Here is a 25530-nt window from a genome sequence, read left to right on the forward strand (position 1 = left end):
GCTGGCCAGTCAGTCTGGCAATTCCTAGGATCAGAGGGAACAAAAGGGGCTTTTAACGAGCCCTCAGGAGCTCTCAGCAAGACGGAGGCCAGTGCCCAAGTGTGTGCAAAACAAGCGCAGTCAATTCAGTGCCGTGTGCCAGTTCATCATTTGCTCCTGACTTTGGATCATATAATCATAGAATAATTTGGCTTGGAAGGGAGCTGTGGAGGTCATCCAGTCCAACTCCCTGCTCAAAGTAGGGTTGTCGTCAAAATTAGATCAGGTTGCTCAGGGCCTTGTCCAGCTGAGTTTTCTCTTGAAGCATAAAAATGGAGTTGAAAATTCAGCCTGAAATTAAACCAAATTTTGAAGTCCGAGTACCCCAAAGCTTGGAAARATAGAGACTTTTAAACAGTCTGAATAAAGTGTATTCTTTCACAGTTAATTGGAAGTTTTGTTTCCTTTGTGGTTTTGGTGTCATGATTCCAGCTCTCCAGTTGTGCAGCAGTCTTCATTGTGCACAATATAGAAATTTTAAAAGGTAAAAAGCAAGCAGAAAAGTATCTTGTCCTGCAGCACCCAGATTTCCTCTTAGTAGATACAAAAATATTTTTTAAATAATATTTCTCTATGTGCTAACAAAACCAAAAAGGCTGAAAAACTACTTTTACTCTGAAAGGTTCTTAATATTTTAGGCAAACAATGATTTAATTAAAGGCTAAAGAACCGAGTCCTGCATTCACAGATATGCAGTGTAATCAGCTTTACTTCTGTGTCCCTACAGCGTGAAGTTCTTCCTGCGCAAAAGCCAGCTCCTGTGACTTACGTGCCACTAATGGAATTTTATGTATTAACTAAGTGAGTCAACAAGTTTGATGGAGTGAAGATAGCTGATGTAAGCCTTTATCCATCTGAACCCATTCCTGTGGTGTCACAGTGTTTCTCAGTCTGTGAAGTTGGCCTTTGAAGGAATCCCAGCATTATTATTTGCATGGCTTAGTGCCTACAGATACCAGGCAAAACATATTTTACAGATAAGTGTTAAATACAGAGAATACTGCCTGGAGGATCTTATCCTGTAAGTAGACAAGAAAGACAAAGAATACAAGGAGAGGAAGAGAATCAGGCACATTAAATAACTCTCCACTTGTACCTTCATGGTGTTCTTCTAAATGCTACCTGTACTTTTCCTAAGTACTCAAGGAAAGAAATGTCCTAACATCCTTCAAAGAGAAAAAATTACAGAAACTAAACTCAATGGCTATACTGCCTGTGGGGATTGAACTTTTCACCTGGTAATATAAATAATTAATTTCAGCTAACACTAGTGGCACTGCTGAAGGTGTGGGTAAAAGCACCACCTCAGCAGATGCAGTTCTCCGTATCCTACGTAGTCCAGAGAAGGTGAGACTGCAGGGTAAAGTAGAATGAATGGATGCGAGACAACTTAGCTCTTCTTTTTATGCAGAGAGTGTAGTCACAGTACCCCTTACAAGATGTGGCCAGCTATCTCTCATCCTAATTCGGCTTTTTTTTTCCTCCAATATCTAGTCCACTTACAGGAAAATGTCAAACTGCCCTGGGATAACATTGTGGTCAGTATAAACAGCATTACTTCAGCGGTAGAATTGCCTGCATATCCCAATAAATATGCACTGTTATACTTACTGCATAATGCTACCCTTCATTGTTTTTAACGGTGTAAAATTCTCATTTAGTAACAGGAAGCCCCACAATGTAGAATAAACAACTTTTGTAATTTGTTGACGTTTGAAGTTCAATTTCCAAGCAGTTCTCTTACACTTAGTCTTTTTAGTGTGGTGTTAAGATTATGTTTACAATGATTGTGTTCTGATAGAACACAATCAGAGATGCCTTCTCTATCAACCTCATAGTCCATGTCAAAAGCATATACATGATGGTACTTCTATTGATCATAGCCTCCAGATGAATGTCCACTGAAAAACTGGCATTATGGGATGAAAAAAAATCTTCACCTATCTTTTACTTAACTGTAGCTGTGTGGAATGAAGGAAGAAACTTTAGGCAGCTTCTTTTCTTCCCCACAGAAAAAATGAACCTTTATTCATGCTTTATATCAATTAGAGCACCATGTGCTTCCATATTGTTCCTCTGTGGAATCTCTGCACCCGATCCTGACTTCTAGGCAAGGGGGTTGCACATTGCTGCAGCTTCTTCCATCAGTGAAGATTTTACCTAATTGCCTAATCCTTGCTGTTTTACACACCCCAGTGTGGCCTGTTTGGCTTAGGAGTTAGAAATGTTATGATAGGGCATCTCCCTGCAAAGCTCCGGGGCTTCCCATAGGCCTAATACACTGTAATCTTCATAACCTTTGAATGCATCTCTATGTTGCTGCATGTTTTCAAACACACTTTTGTGTGAAGTTGTTTGTGATACACAAAAGAGAATTTATGTCTGTGTGTGTTTCTCAAGTTACACTTTATTCAGGTTTTATGGCAGCTCTTCATGAGATTCTGCAGTATACTTTGCCACTTTTCTCTGCTTTTGAGAGGTAGAAAAGTAGGCTCCATTAAGTTGCATGTTTCCAAACTACATGAGTATTGTTGTGGTCCACATATTTAATTACACTCTCTTATTACAGATTCGGTCAGGACCTACAGTAAAACAACTCCACAAATAAAGGCAGCTTCAGAACAGAAATGAATATCTGGAAAGCTTATAACACCTTTAACAGCAGCAATGGAACAGATCTGACTATTGGCTTTACATCTTCTACAGTAGCTGTCTTTCTATTTGGGACAAACTTCGTGCCTGTTAAGAAATTTGATACTGGTGATGGTAAACAATTTATTTATATTTTTATTTACTTTTTTTTTTTGCTGGTAAAAAGTTTCTATAAGTAGAGTTATAAATATCATCACAGTCTTGATCCATGGAGCATGTTTTAATTTTCTTTACTGTTCGAGTATTAAGCAATAATATATTATTCAGGATGTGGCAAACTGTAAGATATTCTTCTTATATGTTGTTGTGCACTTTAACAGTCATGATGTGCATTTCATAAGCATTTCACAGTGGAAAGTGAAATGTCCTTTCTTATACACTTACAGGGATTCTAAGATATGTACTGACTGTTATTTACACTGTACAGGTTGTTGGACTTTGGAGTATTGCCCTTCAGTTGTGGACATAAGAGAACGTGAAAACTATCAAAAATGGAAGTTTTAATACTTCTATCTATTGGCTCAGTAAGAGAAAACAATCACTTCTATTTCCTACTTAGAATTTTATCACTTTACTGTACTGGGTTTCTGTTGCATTTTCACATTATATGAGACATAATCAGTTACCAGATCCCTGGATGAAAAAATCTTGCATTGTATTATTGTAACAATTACTGCATTACAGGCTGGAAATAACAACACTAACAAGTCTTAGCTCAGCTGGCATAAAGTTAACTGGTCTGCCTACCATTGACTCTTACAGGGTTTGCAAAGGTAGAAGAGATGTGTCCGGAATTTATGTCATCCTGGATTTCCTAGATTTAGTTAGTGGAAAAGCCTGCATGCCATATAGTGCAAATTAAAATAGCAAAGGAATTTTGTCCTGTTCATTAAGCTGTGCTGGCTGCTTCTGGGGTGGGAGAAATTTGCGGTAACTTAATACCCTCTTTATCAGAAACCTGTCAAAATTTGAGAATCAGGGATTGTGTAATGTTGCCCAGCAAAGTGTCTTTTGCAGTGATGTAGAAAAAATGCACAATAAGAAAATGGTTGACTTTTAATATTCCACCCTAAAATATGTCCTTAAATGTRTTGTAACATTGGTTCCCTGAAATTAGCAAAGGAGATGCCCACATTTCAATTTTTTCTGTACTGTTTCTTCTAAAAAGTAAGAGGTTAAGAGGTAAGAGATTCACACATGCAGTATGCTACCAGTTATCTGTTTTTAACCATTGTGCACATTTGATTTTTCTATAGGCATGTTTTTCCAATGGATTATCTGTGCTTCCATATGGATCGTTTCTTTGGTGATCAATCTAATCCAAAACTGCCCCCAGTTTTGGCCTCTGGCTATGGTTGGGGGTTTTGCGTGGGCTACAGGTAAGGAGAAAGAGATTTTACTCCTTGAAACACAAAGTAATCCTAACTCTTCATTAAAAAAACAATGATGAGAGCTTTTCTATATATAAGGTATTCTTCTTAGTTTTTAGTCTCAGCATTAACAGACCTCTACCCTTATAGCAGATATTGTGAATAATGATGTTGCACATGCTGGATGGCCCTAGTTAATGCTTTCAGCTTTTTATAAGTAGCAAATTCACACCAAAAATATCTTTAATAATGGTACTGAAGAAAAGTTCATGTCTAATGTATTTAGTTTCAAAAAGCACGAACTTGTAGTTGCCTAAATCACTTTGCTTTCTGAACAGTCTCAGAATCTATGGAAAAATATGCAAGAACGTATTCTACTTTTTAATAGATTGATCTTAATTTTGTGGGTTTTGTATTTCAGGCAATGTTACAGTTGTCCCCATTGTTAAAACTATTGGCTTAGCTCTTGGTCTTTTGATATGGGCTTCCTTTAATTTGCTAACGGGCTGGGCAAGTTCAAGGTGAGTGCATTTAAGTCTTAACTCATATGTTATTAATGTTGCCATTTCTTCATTAATAACTACAGTGAAAATATTATCACTAAAAAGGAGGATTTATCATACATAAAAGATCTTTTTCCCTCTCAGGAGAAAGTACTCAGGTTAATTATTGTATTCTGTCTTTTTGTGTTTCCTCTTTTTCTCAGTAGGAAAAAAAATGCCCAGTCATGTTCATTAACATAATTTATTGACTAAATATTTTATTTGTTAACATGAAACTAGTACATTGTTTGTGTTTTTTCTTCTACAGTATGAGCTGATAAAATCATTTAAATTAATTTTAATTGCACAGATTCAAAAAAGTTGATTTCAATTAGTTTAAAGATTATTTTTTAAGAAAACCTATCTTTTTGCAAGCCAACTGAAGCACCAATCCAATATTGCAAATCTAGGCCTGAGTAGAATCATTTGTATGAGTAAGGAATTCCTGGACTCGGTTATAATTAAATATTTGTATGTGGTCAGTGCAATTAAGTGAAACTAGTTAAGTATTCCAGGTTTGGTTGGTTTGGAATTGACCCAGAAGAGGTATCAAGACCAATTTTAAATTATATTGGAGCTGGACTTTCATTATTAAGGTAAAAAATTATTATTATAATTCATTTCTATAATGTAAAATATTGTATATGCAATAACTACAGTGACAATTTAACGAGAGGGCAAATGTGTTAAGGTCCATTTTGCAGATTCTTTTACCACATAATTCATGAGTTGTCCATACCTAGCTGGTCAGCATTATATTTCAGAATAGAAGCATACCTGATTTCCAGTACAGTGGTGAAATGGGTATTCATGAACACAGAAATATATTTTTATGGTGGTAGGCATGTTCAAGGGGAAGCAGAGGTACATTTATTTTCTTCTTAGCCAGATATTTCATATGATTCGCTTTACCCAAGGTTTGTGAAAGAGAAAGATTATTCTCAGTAAAACTCTTTAGAAGAATCTTGGGGAGAAAATCTCTGTGAGATTTCTTCTCTCTCTTCAGTCAGTGGTACAAATCCCTCCTCCTACCATAGAAGAGGATATAGAACCCCTTCTTAGATCCTTTAGGATCATAGAAAGCCAGGGACTTTGCATTATCTCTTGTCCTTAATAGCTTCCTGTCCTGTAACTCTTAAGCTATGCCTTCAAGAACTCCCAAGCAGGGATTTTCTCTGTGATCTTCAGGGGGGCCTGTACTCATTTATTATTTGTAGGAGTGCACATTTTGAGCTGAACACTGAGGAAAGAGGGTCTTTGTTATGTAGCAGCAGCATCCATGCTTTCCAGCTGGGTGGCCAGTAAGGTCTTTCTAGGAGCAGATGGATGGGCTCAAAATCCCAGGGACAGTAGGCTTACCATAAGTATGGTAAGCGGTCTATACACATAGTGCCTCTAGAAAAAAGGAGGTGTTAAGAACACTGAGACAATGGAGCCCATTATGAATTTTGCTTCTACTCATCCTCTTTCCTGAGAATCCATAGCTTTTTACCCATTACCATTACATGTAGTTCATGATTTTGTGAGTTACTCACAAAATAGTAGCAATGCTGCTATTCCTGCCTGATGGATTTATTCAGTGCACCACCTGCTTCCTGCCTATTTCTGAGATACCATGGAAGAGCGGTCAACAAGGAAGAAGATCCTGGCCAGGCATACTTTCCTGGCAGGCTGCACAAAACCTGCGTGTGTTGCTCTGTACAGCTCACAGCGTGTATTTCATCTTAGCCTCCTGTGTGGGACCTCTATGCATTTGCCTAGTCCCTCTGGAGGAAGTTGACATCTTTTTATGTCTCTCCCTATTTCTTCAGCAGGAGATGAATCACTCTTGATGGAGACATTCTGTTTACAGCTTTGAGAAGAAATTCCCAATCATTAAAATATTTTGCATTAAAAAAAAAAAAAAAGAACCTGCCAGTTCTGATTACACGTATTTACATGATTTCATCGAACTGGGGATACAAGTAATAACATTCCCCTTCCTTCTCCATTTTATTCACTAAGTGTACTGGAGCACCATTGAGCAGTACCCCTTCTCCTTGCACATATGCGCGAGGCCGTAAGGACAGCATTCCCCCACTTGCATATAACAGAAGGGACAAAGCTAACTTTCTTGCTTAGCACCAATCCAATTCTATATAGGTTTGAAGTTCCATATGGAATTTTTGTGCAAATGTTCCAGTACATATCTGGCCTGGCACAAAAGGGCACTGTTAACTTAAAGCAACTGTTGTTAGCATGTGACTAACTGCACATCATTAAAAAGAGACATTTCAATCTCATTGTATAGAAGAGAGAACTATAAAGTGATACAGAGGCTGATCTAATTACTTACTTTTGAGTAAGTGTTTTTTTAAGATTGTCTAAAGCAGCTGCGTTTTAAAGATATATTGAAGAGACACTGGAGTAATAATGAAAATGAAATAAGTAATATGCCTTCAAATAGCTTTTGTCTCTGGACGCTAAATGTTATGTCCTTATGAGCTGACCTTTGGTGTTTATTGGCATATATTTCTCTTCGCAGTGCTGTCATATTTTTTTTTGTAAAAACTGAAGTGCAGAGTTCTTCAGCTTCATTAGAAAGCACCCCATTACTGAGAGAAAGTGTAAGTACTCTACAATTGTTATTTTACAGCAGTGAAAATATGCATCAGTTTGAAAACAAAAAGAAGCTTAATGTTAACCAGATTTGTTAGGATTTGTGGTAAACTACAAAAAAATACATAAATGCATATGGTTTTTATTTAATTTGTGGATCTTGTCTATCCAGTCAAATGTGAGCAACAAAAAAAGGCTTTGCCCTGTTTTCTTTCTTTATTGTCAGCTTTAAATGGCTTAGAAGTCCTTTTTCATTATGACACAGGTTATATAAAAGACTCATTCTTTTTCTTCACTGTTTTTGGAACTAAAACTGAACTATAAAAGTAAGAGAATGCTTAGCTGAAAGGCAGCAGGGTTTATAACTCTTCTCCACCAGATTTTTTGCCGCCTTACAGAGCCAAGACTGTCAAAGTGCTTGTTATGGTTCTCTGATTCTCAGCATTGGATGTGGCACAGGCTAGAGATCAGGGGCTGGTGCCAGATTGACTATTGCTCCTTTGGGAGTCCAAAGTAGGCAACAAAAACTGGAGAACAGTACACTCCCACTACCATTCCCTATCCCTGCCCTTGCTAATGTAGGTCAGTTACTAAAACTCAATTGCCAAATGAATGCAGGGTCCCTCAGAGTTGTATAGCTGTGCTCAATGCTTGTTAGAGGTTCCAGTTTGCCAGAGCACATCACAAAAGACAAGGATTAGGACCAAGGGATATTCCAACTTCTTTGTGTTGTAGGCAGGGATGTTATGTCCCTATTGCAAATAGTCCTAATATTCTGATGGCAAGTAATGCCACAGGTAACAGCAAAAGGTAAAAACACACCCTAAGTGAAATCTATAGGTTAATCATTCATGAAATTTAAGGAAGGACAAGTTTTGAAATTCAGACCTGTTTGCAGACAAAAAGAAATGTTCATGGATCCTCTATTATGTAGTAAACCCAAAGTCCATAGCCAAACACTGCTAAACTTTAGGCACGAAGATCCTTTTACTACAGTTTGTTTTATTTCCAAACATACTTCTCCTTTCTTTGGTTCAGAGCAGTTCTGTAAATTTATTTTGTTTCTCCTTCCACTTTTAATTTTCCTTTCTTAGTGCAAAACTGTTCAATTGAATACAATGTTTCAGATTTTTTTTTAAAGACTTGAGTAAAAACTTACATTTTTCTGCAGTCTATTAATCTTTCTGAAAATAATTCTGATGACTCATGGGTGAACAGACTGTCTCCAGCAAGAAAGAGAGTTGTGTAAGTCTTTAACAGTTCTTTTATTGGTGCAGGCCAAGTAGCCAAAGAAAGTAATTGTCTACAGAATAAGAGCAGAATTTGTGTCCTGTACTGTACCTACCAAACAGTCATGGACAAATAAATAACAGTTTTTAAAATATTGGTACAGTATGCACGTGTATATGAATAGCTGCTAAACTATTTAGGTAATTCCCACTGTTCAGTATGCTTTATCTTACTGATAAAGTCAGAGTATTAATTACTATTATATAAGAACAATACTTGCAGAGGAAATAGCAATAGTAATTGAGTAATTACAGAGCTGGTTTGTATCACCTGGTTARTTAGCATTCAAACATACAAGGAGCCCAAGTTAATAACACTTCCAGATATGGGTCCCAGATGTGTACAGCTGGAGAAGGTGTGGCAATATGGTAAGGAGACAGCAGAAGTGGTCCAAGGGGGAAGGTGGAAACTCTTGCTGGCAAGGGGCCAGCATGGGGAATAGAGACAGCCAAGACACGATGTTCTGGAGGGGGAGAAGGGGAGCAAGGAGGCAATGATCTTCGAAATGGTTATAAGGAAAATAAAAAAAACTACAACAGTGAAGCTGAGGGTGGGAGGCACTGATCTACAGTATGTAATGATGAGCATTTTAAGTATATTTTCATTGGATTTCTACCAGCTTGGCTTTTAAGTAATCCTAGTTAGTTGTTGTCTCTTGCCACTAACCCAGACTGCAGGCTCTTGGGGCAAGAATTGTCTGTGTTTCTTGGCCAGATAGTTCAGGAAAACTAAGCTACTGTTTTGAACCATTTCTACACTACAAAATAAAAATGTGCTAAAATTATTATTTTTATAGCATTGCTAGCAATTTTCATAAGATTTACAGTCTTAAACTGTAGTACTGCGTTTATGTTAAGTGTATTGTCTATGTCCCTAATTAACACTAGGCTCTTTTATTTGATTTTTTGCCCTTTTTAAAGAGGATGTAGCCTGGCTGTAGTAGCTGGAATACTCTATGGTTCCAGTTTTGTACCTGTACTTTATATCAAGGACCATGGCAGAAGAAATGGAACTATATACACAGGAGCAAGTCAATTTGGTAAATGCTAATAGGTCACTTTTATTTTACTTCATCACTGAATTGTGTCTTTGCTTTCATAAAGGCAGAGTGAAATACTTGATAATCCCAGAAATATATGGTGACAAAGAACTAGTCAATTCTGAACTATGTTATACATTACTGAGTTGCAGTGATGGTAATACTAGCACTCGTTTTCCCAGAGGTGAATTTCACCATTAGAAGAACAGTGGGAAACAGAACAGAAAATACCAAACTTAACTGACAGTATTAAATGCAATGGTAATGCTTTCTGAAACAAAGCTAGCACTCTCAAAATACCAAGTTCAAATGCCTTTAACATGTGATAAACAAGGGCACGAGCTATATCAATGGCCAAATTAGTACACCAATAAAGGAACAGAAGGTGGCTGAACRTAACTGATGAGCAGAAGAGATGTATAACAAGTTGAATAATTAAGACCTTACCATTTTTAAATGGACACCTTTTAACGGGAGCTTGTAAGCTTTAACAGTATGCTTGTAAGCATTGCTATTCTTCAAACGACATTTCTCCAGAAACATTTTCCTTATGGTTTACTGTAAATCAATCTGTTAATAACAACAGCTCCTTAAGAGCAACATAGTGCTGAGACAGAACTGTGTTGCCATAAAAAATATTTATTGTATCATATACAATTTGTCTCTTAAATACAGCAACTTATGTATCTGAAGTTAGACAAAAGAGCCATTGTCATTGCTGTCGCTGCTTTTTCCAGTGAGGATCAACAACTTTAAGGAAATAGAGATCATCTTGCTACATCTACTGCTTTACCATGTTGGAAATATTATATATTTAGCACGTATCAAAATATATTCTGTAAAGGTTTTATTATTGTTAATGTTTATAGTGATCAAAACAATAATAGGTTCTTCAAGATAAAAAAAGACGAAACACTGCCTTTTTGAGTCTGTGTTGTATGTGCAGTTGTCTTACCTTTAAACATGCAGCACAAAGGAAAGAACAGGGCTATGTATGGAATGTAGCTGTAGATAGTCAGGAGGGGATGTAATTGTATAAAACCACTCCTCCTCTCTCCCCCTCCCCCAGTTTTGTAGCCTCAAGTGAGGATTTTGTCAAGTTTTTAAATTAAATTAATATTGCAGCTTGACTAACAGTTCAAAAAATAACAGCTCACAGAAATGCATAAAAGCTTGCGATAAATGCTAGGGTCAATTTGGCAGTCAGTTCRGGTTTAATATCATATGTATGATTGGTCAGATCTATCCACAATCAGACTAGCAGCTCTGTTCCTCACAACCACAATTAAACTTTGAGTTATTAACATTAACACCTTAAGTATTTTTGTCTGCAGGAATACTATCAGTGAAATGAATTTAGTTAATAACAACTGATTCTTTAGTCTAAACACAGTTTTGTAATTTCTGTTTCAGATTTAGATTATGTTTTTGCACACTTCAGTGGAATCTTTCTCACAAGTACCATATACTTTTTGATCTACTGCGCAGTCAGAAAAAATAAACCTGACGTTTATCCCCAAGCCATACTGCCAGGTATGACTATTTGTTAAATTAACAATTAATTTCAATGACTTCTTCTGACTATTTTGCCATGCTTAGTTCAAAATTTGTGTTGGAATTGTGGTTAACCGTGGAAGTCTATTCATATGACTTTGTCTCTTTTGAAAGAGCACTCTTATTCGGGTTAATTAATTAAGGTTAGGAAACAATGATAAATTTTGTTCTAATTTGAAATGTGACAGTGCATACAGTGGATTTTCTGAAACTGACACTTTGCCAGAGTGGGGGACACATTGCCCAGAAAATTTTGAACTTTAATTAATTGGCTTCTTCAATTGGAGTAGCTCATTTTATCCCTTGAGTTTTGATTTAGATTGTCAAAGCCAGCTTGTTAAAGTAGTTAACATACTAAAATATTCAGTTCCTGTATTATGCTGTAAATTTAAGTGTTCCACAAATTGCTGTCTATACCTTCTTGTACATATTTTTGACTGGGATTTATTGTTTTAGGGTTTGTTTCTGGTGTGCTTTGGGCAATAGCCAATTGCTGCTGGTTCATGGCCAATCACTACCTCAGTGCTGTGGTCAGCTTTCCAATAATTACCACAGTAAGTATATAAAAATAAAATCTATCGTTAGAATTAAAGTGAAGACTTTCTTTCGCCATTTGTGGGATGAAGTTGAAATTTTGAGGTGTCTAGAGCTTGCTATTCAATAATATACATTTCCTCTTATTTTGCTTGTCTGTCTTAGCCTTTGTTTTTATAGGAACGTATATGATTGACAAGCACTATTTTGGTCCATGCTAAGCATAAAAACACAGGAGCTGAAAGCGTAGGTCTTTAGGTTAAAATAAAAAGCAAAGCTCTGTAACCAACATTGTAACATTATTAAATAGGCAGTGAACTGAGCTGATTAAAAGAATTGTATACATTCTCTGACCAGCAAGTTAAGTATTTTCATTTCAGCAGATACCTTTTGTTCTACATTTCTCCCTTTGTGATTTTCATCCTTTAGGACTCATTTTGCTTAATTGAGTCAGGTATTTTTCTTATTACAGTTCTTGAACATGTAAAACAGGTTATGTATTACTGAAAATAATGACCTTGTGCAAATGAAGAAAAAATAAATTGGCCAGTTTCCTGATGTTATACCTTTAAAGCACTGTTAGTTTACAGAAGCTGCATAAATTCTGTCACTAGGTAAAAATAAACTTTGCCTTTACTCACTTGCCAATCTACTAGATGGTGCTGCAGCTTTGGATAACTTCTGACAAATGAAAGCTCATAAGTATCAAAAACAAAGTTCTGCTGAACAGCCATATTTTGGCTGCAAACTAATGAAACAACATTAACAGGCATTAAGCTTTGCCTCAAGGTGCAATGAATCAGAGTAAATTCTGCAGTATGCAGTAAAAAAAAAGACTTGGGATCATTCTAATTAGAAATTGAAGGATTAATGGAAAGCAGATTTAGTAACTTTGGTTATTAGTATGCCTATAGGATAAGGATATGAAATCACTAAATGAAAAATTTAAAGACAGTGCTGATGAGAAACTGCCTGTCTGGACCACAGTTTGGGAACTGCTGCTCTACTTCATTCCAGAGAGAATTTCAGACAGCTGTTCATCACTTCCTTTAACAATTTGCTTCATTTTTAAAAGGGAACATAGGTTCTTCTAGCCATATACATGATCTAGAAAGTGAAATAATACCTTAGCTACTATTTAAATAAAGGTTGGCAATTCCGCTAAGAAACAGCAGCCCACAAACACACCTTCAGCACAAGACACTGTTTCCTGCTAGCCTCCATCTGTGTCCCACCAGCTGTATTGAAGATGGAGAGGGGAAGATGACTGTGCAAACACCCAGCAAGTATTTCTGAGAGCTGCTCCAGAGCCATTTTAGTGGGAATCATCAACAGAGCCAGTTTTTGCTTCATATTCAGATAATATTTTCCCATCAGTCACAGAAGTTCAGATCACTGCTTTCACAAGGGAAAAATATTTCCAGGAATGCCTGGAAATTATCACTGTATATCACTGTGTTGCTGCTAGGAAATCTGTAAGACAGCACCACTGATAAATAGTAGTTTTTGTGACCTATCTGGCTGGCTTTGTGTTTTGTTCAGATGCCTGATGTATAGGAAATAGATTTATGTTCCAGTCTTTTGATTTCATGCTGAGTGATAAATGCAAACTTTGTCCAACTAGTTAGTCATGATAATAAAGAAAATGTTAGGCAGAGCCATGGTAGCTGCCAAGAAACCTGAATAGTCTTTTGAAATGTGATAACAGATGAAAGTCTGTAGTTTGGACTAAGATGAGACTTATCGTTTGGAGATTACTAAGAGAATGTATAACAGCCACTRCAGACTCCACAGTCTGTTAGATTTTAGAATTTAGAAAGAAATTGTGCCTTCTCTGAAAAAGTCTTGTACTTCTTTAATCCTCCTGGAAGAATTTATTATTTCTTACTTCATAAAGATTTCAGTGACATTTATACTTTTGCCATGAGCCCTATAATTATACAGGATGGAAAGGTCTAAATTTGCCATCCAGGCAAAATACAACCACTCTGAAAAGCATAATGAGAAGGTGGCACAATTTAAGGAAATGCTGTAACGTACACATGAATCCTTTTTTTAGGGTCCCGGCCTTGTTGCTGCAGTGTGGGGAGTCCTCGTATTTAAAGAAATCAAGGTAATGCACTGATATGTTAATATTCTCTCTCTCTTCTGCTTGTATCTCACTCTAAGAACGTCATGACTTGGTACAGAGCTGATTCTCTGAGATTTCTCCTCATTACAAGTATAGATAGATTATGAAGCTAAAAGACATGTCATGCAATACTAAGTTTTCCAGAAAGATGAAGAATTTTGTTTGATGAAGTTTTACAGGAATGAAGACTTGAATTCCATACCTCTATGTGCAGCAGTGGGAGTAAATGAAGATTGTAGCAGGGTCAAGAGGCAGCATGCCAAGCGTAGCCTGAAATCAGTCTTCATTTGAGCTCATTCTTTCAGTGAGGGTAGGGGAATGAGCAGTTGTTGCCAGAATAACACAGCCCAGTGAAGTACACATTTTGAGTCAAATTCACCAAAGGACCAAAAAGTAAGACAGAGGTTAATTAGCCCTGCTGATTACTGTATAATGTAGAGATTCCTAAACTGATCTACCAGTGATTGTGCAGAACAGGCTAATCTACTCTACTGGGTGTTAATATACATGGTAGAAATTATTTTTCTTGTGGAATTTCAGCATCAAACATTAGGAGTGTAGTCCTCAGTCTCCCTCAGCTTATCCGTCCAGGATTCCTAGACACCTAATGTGCCATTATAGATTATTTTACCTGGTGTTTTTAGTAATGGTGTGAAATGCAAGACATCCCTGGAGCAGGAAGTAGAAGTCGTATCTCTGCCACTGCAGATAAATGTTGCACCACACTAGAAAACCATCATGTTCGTTATCCAGTTCTTTGTGACTCACCAAAACTTTCATCCTTTCCATATGTTTTAGCCTAGTCTTGACATGTTTAGTGTTTAAAAATAGCCTGAAAATAGACTGAAATTCCTTTACAAATACCAAAAGTAAATTAAGTTAATTTTGTGAATATTTTATTTACTACATATATAGCTCCAGGAATTACTCATATTGAACTGTTTTGAGAAACAAATAGAACCACTTCCATTGTATAAAAATAACTTGATATAAAACTTACCATTTCACATAATGGATGTGTAATCATAAAATGTCATCATATAATCATAAGAAATCATAAATCATTATAATCATTAAAAAACATATATAATCATAAAAATGGAACTCTAATTCTGTATTTTACTTCTTTTTGAAGTGGTATCTATTGTAGCAACATGAAATTTTTCTTTTTCTCTCCCTTTGATTATCCAGGGACTGAAAAACTACATGTTACTCACAGTAGCATTTTGCATCATTTTGGCTGGATCACTCTCTACAGCTTTTTCTAAAGTTTGAAAGGATCATCTAGACCAGTAGATGGTGCTACAGTCAAATAAAATCACTGGTAAAGAAGCTTGCATCTTAGGACATTTTGTAGGCTGATTATTTCTGTTTCTGCTCCTGAAGTTGTCCAAAACACAATATTGGTATATTGCAATACATTATAATTTCCCAAATGTATGTTCAGCACTTACCCTAACTTGTTTCAGGCAAGGAGAAAGAAAGCCTTTGCTAAATGTTTCCACTTGGCATGAAAGAAAATCTTGAAATGAATGTTTTTGCATTGCTTGGAACAGTGAGGATATCAAGGGATTATATTAAATAAAGATAAATGATTTTACAGTTACTGATTTTCTGGTGATCAGGTACTAAACTCACTTCATCATAAATTGCAATTCATTGCTATGGTGGCAGATAAAGGGATTTTAATTCTTAGTCTGTAATATTGTAGGTGTTTGCAAGCTTCTTTTTTTCTTATAACATTCTGTCTTACTGATTTTACTATAAAATATATTGTGGAATATTCTTTTTGGAACTGATATGCAAAAAGATGTGAAGCATTTTTTTATTTAGAAGCATTTTTTTTTTAAGTTTTTTTAAAGTTTTTTTTAAAGTTATCAGTTTACATAAAAGCATTATCTTCTAACCATTTCCAATCACACAGAATTTTGAAGGAAATACAGAAAAAAATTGGTGCTATAAAATAAATATCTAATGTTTGCTGATAATCTCTTTTGTTTAGCTGCAAGAACATTATGTAGAAATCATGGCCATGATATGAATAGTTGGGAATTATCTTCTAAAATTTCTGTGCTGTGGAACTTTGCAAATAAACATTGCTTTTCTGTAACTGGTGGTGTTGCAATATAAGCTAAGTATGTGGTTGGATGTTTGTTTCCAAATAATTTCAGGCATGTTTTTCCTTTTCCATATAGTACATTCAAAACTTTAAAATTACATATGGCAATATTTATTACACTGAAACATCATTCTAAAATTACCAAATCATTTAGTCCATTGTTCTACCCAGAGCAGGGTTATCTCTGTCTATATCATTGGTGAACTTATTTCTTTAAAAATGGTCATTAAAAGATGTAGATTTCACAGCCTTTTAGGCACACTAACCAGTTTTTAACTAGCATTCCTGCTTGAAAGTCCGAATGTCCAAAGGAAACTCTCCCCATGAAGCAGTGTATGTCCGCTATTCCATGACCACCATTGACATGGAGAACAGTTTCTTTCTCATTGCAGCTAAYCTTTGTATATGCAAAGCAAGTTGTCTGAACTCCTATTAGCTTTCTCTTCTGTATATTAGACAACCTCCATTCCTGCAGTCTTCTCTTGTTTGTAATGTGCTTGTCATTCTTCTTGCTCTTCCCTGAAGTCTCTCTAATCAGACTAGATCTATCTCAAAAAACTAGACAGCAGTCAGATGACAGTCTTACAAAAACCAAGAAGAGCAACAGGATTTTTTTCTCTCCAGTTTACAAGCTCCATTCATGGTTACACATCATAATATGACACTTTTTGCCACCACAGCTTGATATCGTTAACATGTTCAGACGGCAATCTATAATTTCTGCTTTCTCCCCTCCACCCTTCTTTTTTTACTGTTAGCAGATCTGATCTTAGAAGTGTTACTAGCCAGCTCTTTCCTGTCCCGTATTGTTTATTCCTATCCAAGTGTCAGAAAAAGATGTCCTTTTTAGCAGAGCAAAGCTCTGGGAGGAGAAAAGAACAGGCGAGGGGAGCAGATGAGGGTGTGTAAGGACAATATGAGCTTAAGTGCATCGCATTGCAGAAACAGTATGCTGTCTCCTAATCATCTTCAGCAGCTGGGTAAGCCACAGTACCTGCTGAAGAGTCAGTGGGCATGGGCTGTCATGCGATCACTGGTCAGGCTGCATTAGCTCTGCGTGGTAGTCTGGATCCCCAGCTGTGCAAGGAATGAAAAAGCAGGGTTGCTCAAGCTGAATCACTGTGGGACCTAACTTATCCTTAGTTACAACCAGCTGTGTCCCATCCTACACTGAAGTGAAGGAAGATAGGCCTTGTCTACTTCTGCGCTTCTCGGAAGATCTGTTTTGGTTGATGCTGTGTGTATGCTGAGTGAGTGTGTCTTTGGTCTTTCAGATTTTTAGCCCATATGTTTTACAGGCAGGACAGCTGGCTACTAATGGAAGTGTTAGGACAGATTAGCAAGAAGTAGAAAAATTCATACTGGCACAGCCAGGTTCTGTTTGCCTCATTTCAGACTCTGTTTTGCCTGCTGCTTTTTATTAGTTGTTGTGTTTTAAGATAAATCTGAAATGGACAATGAGATTGAGTCAGCTACATCTATCCTTACAAGAGGACTCTGGCTCTCTCTCATGCTGGTTGTGCAAGAAACAAAGCTGGCTTGTACCTTGGCAGTTGAGATGACTTTAGGTTTTGGTTTCAAACTGTTACTGGATGCTTCAATTTGTTTTACTGAAAATTGAAGTGTTTTCTAATGTCATCTTATGTTTCTGCTATATTTCTTGAGGGATGCTCTCCCAGCGTTTGGGTACTGGATTTTATTACAGGGATCAGCCGAATGTTCTAGGGCAGGACCACCTCTAAATTTCCTGGTTTCTGCACAGACTTAATTGTATTTCTGAAACAAACCAAAAAATCGCACTCCTGACCATAGAAATTGTCAGATATATGTGAGCAGTCTGATGCAATCCTCTGGTCTACATTTACGCAGATTGAAATGGTAAAGCTATAAGAAGTGCAAACTCAATTGCTTATTGTTAAGGCATTAATAAAAATACTTGTTTGTGAAGGCTCAATTATCAAATTTATGAAATGCCTCCTTAGCAGTTATTCTATTGGATTTACCTTGCCAGTAGCAAAAAACGCCTCTTGCAGCTCTTTCCTGTGAAAAATCCTGTGTGGTAGATCATCAGGATTTATGGCTTTATTTATTCCAAAATATTTTCTCATGATGTCCTCTTGGAATATTTTGAATAAATATTCCAAGATACTCATCACTGAGATATTCTTGTTCTTGAAGTTTCAACTTTGCTTTCATATTWAACAGGTCTTTGTTAATCCAACATTTTACAAAGTTCTTTATACAAAACAGTCTGGCAGCAACTGAATTTAGAAAGAGAAAATTCTACAGCTAATATAAATTATCGTGGCTCTGTTTACATCAGGGAAGCTACATGTTTTTATATCAGTAGAAGAACTGGTCCAGAATATTTCTGATGGTTTTTTAAATATTTTGTGTGTATAACTGCAGGAAGAATACCAAAATAGGACCAAGAATGATGTTCCTTGGAGAAAATTACACTTTCAGTTATTTATTTGGGTCTGTTTAAAGAATTTATGAGAGTATTTTTGAACTTAATTTGTGAATTAGTCTCTGAAGATCCTTAGGAACAAACTAAACTTTAAAATTGATGTAGCTTGGGGGGTTTTAAGGCTTATTTATTTTGTGTTGTTGGAAACCATGGAGCTCTGTATCACCTTTTTAGATTTTCTACACCTGTTTATTCCTTTCCTATGTTTATTATCAATTCATTATCCTAGACTCAGTGCCCTATGAATATTAGATCTGCCAGATTTTTTTTTTATTCTTTTTTATTTTTAATAAAAATGTTTGTTATCTGGAAAAATAGTTTAAATACTTTAATTTCTATGTCTTTAAATTGAACCAGTAAAAACTGGTGTTTTATTATGACTATATATCTTCATTTTTGGTATTTATGTAGGAAGCAATACACTAATAATGAAATAAATTACACATAGAAATACATTTATAGAAGTTACATCCAGTGTCCTAGCATTTCTCATGCTGTGAAGCTTCTAAAAACATTTCCGAAGGAACTGGGAGACAAATCTCCCTGTTCCCGTGGATGAGCGGGGGTCTTCACCACACTAGTTAGTGAAATAGGAGAGTTGTGAGGAGTAATGTTTCCATCCTCTTTGGTTTGCTGCAGTGAGGGAATTAACTATGTCCCACTACTCTTAACAGGCAAACCTCAAGGGAAATTGTTTGTTGTTACCATTCAAGAAACAGAGGAAAATTGTGGCACGTAACTGATGAGCCATTTCTCACTTCTGTTATTTGCAGATGGGGAGAGGAGAGACACAGTTGTTCAGCACATGCAGGGTGATAACTGCTTCTGCCTTTACGTCTGGGTTTTGATCCTAGTCAAGGAGAAGCCACAGGATTGCATAAGTCACAGGCTCTTAAGGGATCCAGCTTAGCAGAGTGACTGATCTGCTGCTTAACCTGATAGTGACACTTCATATCAAGCAGATGCCTTGACTCTGCAGTTGATTTTTGTGTACAATTTGAAGGTTGGTATTTGTTGTATAAAACCGTATCATGGTCTGCATCCCTGGAAACACGCTCTGCCCATGAGTTCAGAGGTAACACTCTAGGGGGCTGTTGGCTTACTGTGAGTAGCCCAGATATACTTGCAGGGAGCATGAACCTTATTTCAACTTCTGTTTCATATATTTGTGTCCAGCATTTTTAGTGGAATAATTGAAATTTAGTTCATAAATCCATACAAAAGCTGCTATTTGTAGAAAAGTAAAACTGTATATAATAAAAAATGTATTAATTTGAATATTTTTAGAGGTTGGCAGCATTTCATGTTGTGTGATGTTTGTAATATTACCAGTAAAATACTCTAAAATACTAAATTAAGCACTTAGGACTTGTGGCTTTTGCAGTGTACGTTCTTGGCAACCTTTTTTTCTTGCACTCTTTTTCTGACTTTCTAGACATTCAAGTAAAATTCTTGCCTAATTTTTTTTCTTCTCCACTGATTACACTTATTATAGCTTAGCACCTCATGCATTCTTTTTCTTAACCCAGGGAGCTTCATAATGGTCCGTTGGATGAAGCAGTAGTGAACTTCATAAAAGGGAGGATATGCTGAGCTATGTACATGTATTCATGTACGTACACTCTTGTATTCTCTGTCGTATCACTCAGTGCTATTCTTTAGCATATCATACCCCTTGTATTTTAAATTAGTGTATTTGGCAATTGTTGATTTGTTGATACCCACTGCATCTCCTTCGTTTTAAGGGAATTAGTGTTGCCATCAAGTAGGAGCTGATGAAATTAATAGACTTTTGCCACTGAGTGATGTTTCACTCATGTTTCTCATAATACTGCAGAAACAGGTTGTGTCAATTTAAGATACTGCCACTGTCCAGCAGTTAGCTACAAACAAATGCTCCACAGCAAAATCAGTGGATAGGATTGCAAATTCCTTGTGTACTTATGGGCCAAAAAACAGCTATGATAACTTACTTTGCTGTGGAAAAGCCATTTGAGGAAATTCTGGAAACAGTGAATGGCGTCTCAGTTTAGCACATTAAGAAGGCTATGTCCTTGCCCCTTTGGGTAAAGGGACCATCTGTATCTGATGTGGCAGAGCTGCTGTTACCTAAAACTTGTTTGTTTTTCTTTTTCTTCTCCTTTGGTGAGAAGATTTCGCTTTGATTTTTTTACTCAAAACTAAATACTTTGCAAACCTGTGTAAATTTCCGAAGTCCTGCTAGGCTTGCAATTTTATTTGCTATTTGTCCTGTTCAGCCTAGTTTCCTTGCCTTTTTATATAACATCTTGAGTTTATTAGAAATCCAAAATCTTGGTTGCTTAAAATGCAGTTTTACATAAGATTTGTTTTTTTATCAGCTATAGATTAAATATTGTGCATTAAATATCATCTGCTGCTCAGACTTTGTGTTCATTGTTGGTACTGTTTGAGTAAGTGATATGTAAAGTTTGATGGTCTATTTTAGTTTTAAGACTTCACAAAACGTCAGTGTTGCAGTTGGAGCTGAAAATGCAGTAAAATTTCAGTTCCCTGGGCCTCCATGAGAAATGCCATAACAGGATTTGGAGACCTCTTATGCCTCTTTAGTGAGGGAGAACCTGGCTGGAGTCCAGCAAATGGGTTTCTGTGTAGCTAGAGTGCATGAAAATAAAGACCTGCTACACCATGAAATAGCTTCTAAAAGCTTAAAGGAAGAAAACATTTCAGCATAAGTATTCCCCTCTGTATTGTGTTCTTTTCTTGTAAGTTTGTATCAGTTGCCAGAAGCATTGGCTCTAAGATTACTGAGAACTTGCTGATGGAAAATTATTCAAAATATCAAACTGCAAAGCACTACAGAAGAACCTTACAGATCCAAGTAACTGAGTTGTATGTATCTGCAGAATGCCATGACGCTAACTGTGTAAATATCACAGCATGTGTTTGTATATAGACATATAAGCAACACTCTGAAATAGAGACTACTAATCAAGAAAGATCTGGGAGTCATTGCAAGTAGTCTGAAAATATCAACTCAGTGATTAGCAGCAGTTGAAAAAATGTTAGGGTCTTAGAAATTATTAGACAGTAAATGGAGACAAGGTCAGTGTAAAATGTCAGTTACTGATCTCAGAATACATATATAATGGAATTTTTAAAAGACCTAAAGAAACAAATAAGAAATTATTCTGTACAAGGGAAGATTAAGTAGAACAGGACTCCTCAGCCTGAACAGAAAATTAAGGAGGGTGATATGTAGCATGTGAATAAAGAATGATTAGTCACTAGGTTTTATAATGCAAGAAGAGTTGAATACACAACAAAGTTATCAGACATAGAATTTAAAAGACAAAAGGAAGTGATTTTTCAAATAAAGCATAATTTACATTTTGAAACTTATTCTGAGAAGTTGTTTAGGTCAGTATTATAAATAGGTTCCAAAACAATGAAAGATAAGGCCATACAGAAAACTCAGAAACAGCTTCTGATTTAAAATAGTAGAGGTCTAAAAAAGTATAGTTTGCTCCACAAATATCTCTTTCTGCAGTCTGATTAGTCTAAGGTGTATGGGATGTAGCAAGTAGCTAGACTGTTCCTTTTGAGGTCTTTCATCCAAATATGGTCCTTCATTTTGCTGAGGTTGTCTCAGGTTCCATATTAGAATTAATATTTCAAACAGGTGTGTACATTTCAAACAGTGCAGTGCATATTAAAAAATATATTATTTATTTAGATAGCATCTGATGTGGCTTCTCTCCTACTTCTTACAGAACAACAGTGACATCTCACGTGGTGATTCCATGGTGTGCTCTTAGTACAGGTGGAGAGCACTTTTGATTAAGGGTAGTTGCTTTTTGCTGAAGCTTCTTTCCAAATTCATGATCATGGTCTAAGTTTGTGTTAACTCCTGATGGCAAGCACAAGGAAGASCATTAGTCAAAGTACAAACCTCAGGAGGGCAATAAAACAGAAAACACTAAAAAGAGATTTTTGAAAAAGCACAAGGATCAAGCTAGGAGAAATAATATGAGAGAGGTATAAGCAGGTCATTTATGTAGGACTTCCAGTAGAAGGACAGTGAACTTCTAATTAAGGTATGGAGGACAGGCAGGAATTCAAGAAGTATGGATGACAAATCAAACCAAGGTGATAGTATTTTAGGTGCATTGGAATGAGAAAACTAAAAAGCAATAAAGTTAGAGTAATGGTTTATGATTACCTGAGTTGAGGGGAGTTTCAGCAAATTAGTCTGAATCTACCATATGATAACTGATTAGGCTTCTAATTTAGGGACTGTCATCTTTCAGTATACCTGGACTGAGACGAACTCAGTCAGAATCTGTCTCTTCTAGCCTTATGCAGTGAAATACGGTACACTGAAACAAGCTGAATCTTTGATCACTTATGCTCTCTGAGAACACTGCCATTATTTCCGCACACCATTGCAGTATGTCATCAGCATAATTTATTTTCCTATTCACTCGAATAATTCCATTATTTCTTCTTGTGTCTGTATTCAGAAACAGGACTCAACACAAATTTCCATTGCATATTAGAGACTTCCTTTAGAAATATATAGGTACTAAGGCTGGCAAATAATGTCTGAACCTACCGGAGGAAGGRGACAGCAAAAAAGCAGAATAGTGTTTTAGTCCTTCTCTTAAGAATACTTGAATATGAGTATCGGAAGCAGATTTAATTTGTTTATAAAAAATATTCTCCTATGTAACTAAAAATAATAATTCATAGTAGTTTTTCTATCAGTTTCAAAATGTGATTAAATGCTCTGCTCAATGTGCCAGGGAAAAAATCTTTCAATTTCAAAATGTAAATATATTTCTTAACAAAGACTGTTCATTAAACTGGTGCACATAGTATCAATTTATTCATAAGGCAGTGTCTCATGTAGTTCCTGTAATGTTATCAGAAAAAGTGTTTATTGGGGAGAAAAAATTCTACTGCTGATGCTATGATCCAGACTGCTACCTTTTCTAAAATATGCATAGCCATGCCCATTTGCTAGCCTGCCATATATTTTAATTCAGGATCTGTGTCGTCTATATGGATTATGCACTTCTGTATTCTCCTGAAGCTGTGTTTGGCAGATTTTTAAATATACACGGACAAGTCTGGGACCATAGTCAGTTCTTAGAAACAGCAAGTATGTGTCTATATACCACATTGATGCCAATATGAGGGGATTGTATTGTTCTCCGGAATCTTGTCTTTCATTCTAAAGTCAGATTTAAAAGCATGTCCTTCAGCTGGAGAAGTTTCACAAGAGGAACCCTTATTTGTATGAGCTGTGTGACAGGCACACCAGTGGAAGAAACTGCAGCCTTCTAACAGTGTGCCCACAGAGACATTAATAACAGAGTCTGAGATAACTACAGTCTTGACAGGAGACTCAGATGCACAAAGTAGATATGCCTAACCAATTCCTGCATGGTGAACTGGAGTGTAGGGAGAGTAAAAATAATTGCCTAAGAAAGCACCGTGAGGGTGCTCTGAAACTTAACTGATTTGAAGCAAGAGCTAGATAATTTTAAATAGAAACATTGTGCTTTGAACAGAGGAAGACAAAATATCTCTTTCATTAGCAGGGCAGCTCATATATGGGTAGGTGCTGTTCTTATTCTGCCTGAACAGCTGTCTGTAGGCCTGGGGGGTGCAGGACAGAAGGGGTGGGTAATTTGTCTATTCCTGTAACCATACCCTCCTCACTTCTGTGGCAAAGTGCTACTGTTGTAATGAAAATCTGAACAACTCATAGGTCACTGTTTCTGAGATGAATCTTGAAGAGATATCTTTATCATTTTAGTTTAATCTGATACCTGCTCCCATATTTTCCTCTTAAACATGGATGAGGGGGCAAAATGATTATGTGACAATATGACCATCAGGGTTTTAACCAACGTACAGGAAAACCTGTAGCACTCAATGCAGGATTTACTAAGGTGGAAGTTCTAGCTTAAAAAAAACCTCACATTGTCATTTAATCAGGCTTAGAGAGGAATAAAAGCTACTGAATATACTGGTATATGTGTGTATATATACCCATAACATACACTTGTAGAAGCTTCTTAATGTTATCTCAATACTCTTTATGATACCTCTGTTGCTTGCAGCATTCTCTAACCTCTTGCATGCTCTGCTGTGCTAATCTTGCTGCTCTCTTCTCATCCCGCTTACCTTCAAAACAGTTCTGCAGTAGGGATCTTAAGCAAAGACAAGACATTCCTCAGGCTATCAGGAGAAAAGCGACCTCTTCCCCTTACCACGAGAGCTTGCCTTTCTATGCTTTAGTCAGGTAAAATCTCAGTGAAATTGGGTTAAGAAATAAGAAATTATTAGTAGCTCTGGTATATTAACAAATAAAACAGAGCTTAAACTCTGTTTTAGTAGCTAGAGTTATTCAGCAATTGCTTAAAATAATCTGATCACAGCCTAAATATGTATGTCTTATAGTCACAGGCCTTGTTTTCAGAATTAAGCAGCTTCACAGATTTCAGTGTCTGTTATGTTAAGGTATTAGTAAGAAATCTGACTCCAGTAGAAGGACAGGACAGTCGGTTAAAGCTGCGTTTTAAAGAGCTGCTAGTGGTACAGTTTACAGTTAGGATTGTTTCTCAGTTAGACTTTTATCCCCCCTTCCTTTTTTTTTTTACACTTGTGCTTTATGCAAGAGGGAGTGAAGGTGATTTCTGCTGCAGTGCTTATCCTGTATTTTAATTTAAAGATTTTTCTGTCAATTGCAAATAGTGAAGATTCAGAGAATTCATCTCATTCTTAACCTCACATTTTAAACTGTGCTGAGTCTCAATATACGTGATCCAAAATAAAAACATGCATTTTTCTATATTGTTAGGACAATTATGTTCAGCAATAGTAAAACTGAGAGCAGATACAGGCATTGAAACTGGATAGCTTATCAGAAAAGTTTACTTGGAAAATTACAGACCTGTGAATAGTGAAAGCAAATGATAGAACAATGAGTCTGTTCATGTAAAACTTGACAAGATCTTCATTAGCCTCAGTGTTGTAATTCTGTGGCAGTTTCTAAAGATCAGTTTATTTAAACTACAAAATCGAGAATCAGTGTTCATAGGAGATGCCTGATCAGACTTTCTAATACAGTGTAGTTTTACTGTTTTACTGCTTAATATGACACGTGTCTAAAACTGGAACGAACTGAAATAATGAAAAACTT

General features: G+C 36.4%; 1 protein-coding gene across 12 annotated transcripts in view; it reads left to right on the forward strand.

Annotated features, from left to right (window-relative positions):
- The window catches only part of TMEM144 (transmembrane protein 144), a 35243-nt gene that overhangs the window by 1415 nt on the left and 8298 nt on the right, over positions 1 to 25530 (forward strand). For 3 of the 12 annotated variants that reach the window (XR_003252742.1, XM_026061212.1, XM_026061213.1), the window contains exons 2-12: positions 767 to 877; positions 2609 to 2805; positions 3948 to 4070; positions 4483 to 4582; positions 5119 to 5199; positions 7128 to 7209; positions 8373 to 8446; positions 9412 to 9530; positions 10944 to 11063; positions 11541 to 11638; positions 13678 to 13731. Coding sequence is in view for 10 of the 12 variants with exons in the window: in XM_026061212.1 (XP_025916997.1) it covers positions 2667 to 2805; positions 3948 to 4070; positions 4483 to 4582; positions 5119 to 5199; positions 7128 to 7209; positions 8373 to 8446; positions 9412 to 9530; positions 10944 to 11063; positions 11541 to 11638; positions 13678 to 13731 (990 nt within the window). In the remaining 2 variants the exon portion in view is untranslated. Of the gene's footprint in view, positions 1 to 766; positions 878 to 2608; positions 2806 to 3118; positions 3216 to 3947; positions 4071 to 4482; positions 4583 to 5118; positions 5200 to 7127; positions 7210 to 8372; positions 8447 to 9411; positions 9531 to 10943; positions 11064 to 11540; positions 11639 to 13677; positions 13732 to 14940; positions 15360 to 19111; positions 20724 to 25530 lie in introns of those variants that run through there. The other 9 variants (XM_026061214.1, XM_026061216.1, XR_003252741.1 and 6 more) reach the window with 8 other exon arrangements.

The sequence above is a fragment of the Apteryx rowi genome, unplaced genomic scaffold (genome assembly GCF_003343035.1).
Source record: "Apteryx rowi isolate R43461 unplaced genomic scaffold, aptRow1 scaffold_178, whole genome shotgun sequence".
Lineage (NCBI taxonomy): Eukaryota > Metazoa > Chordata > Aves > Apterygiformes > Apterygidae > Apteryx > Apteryx rowi.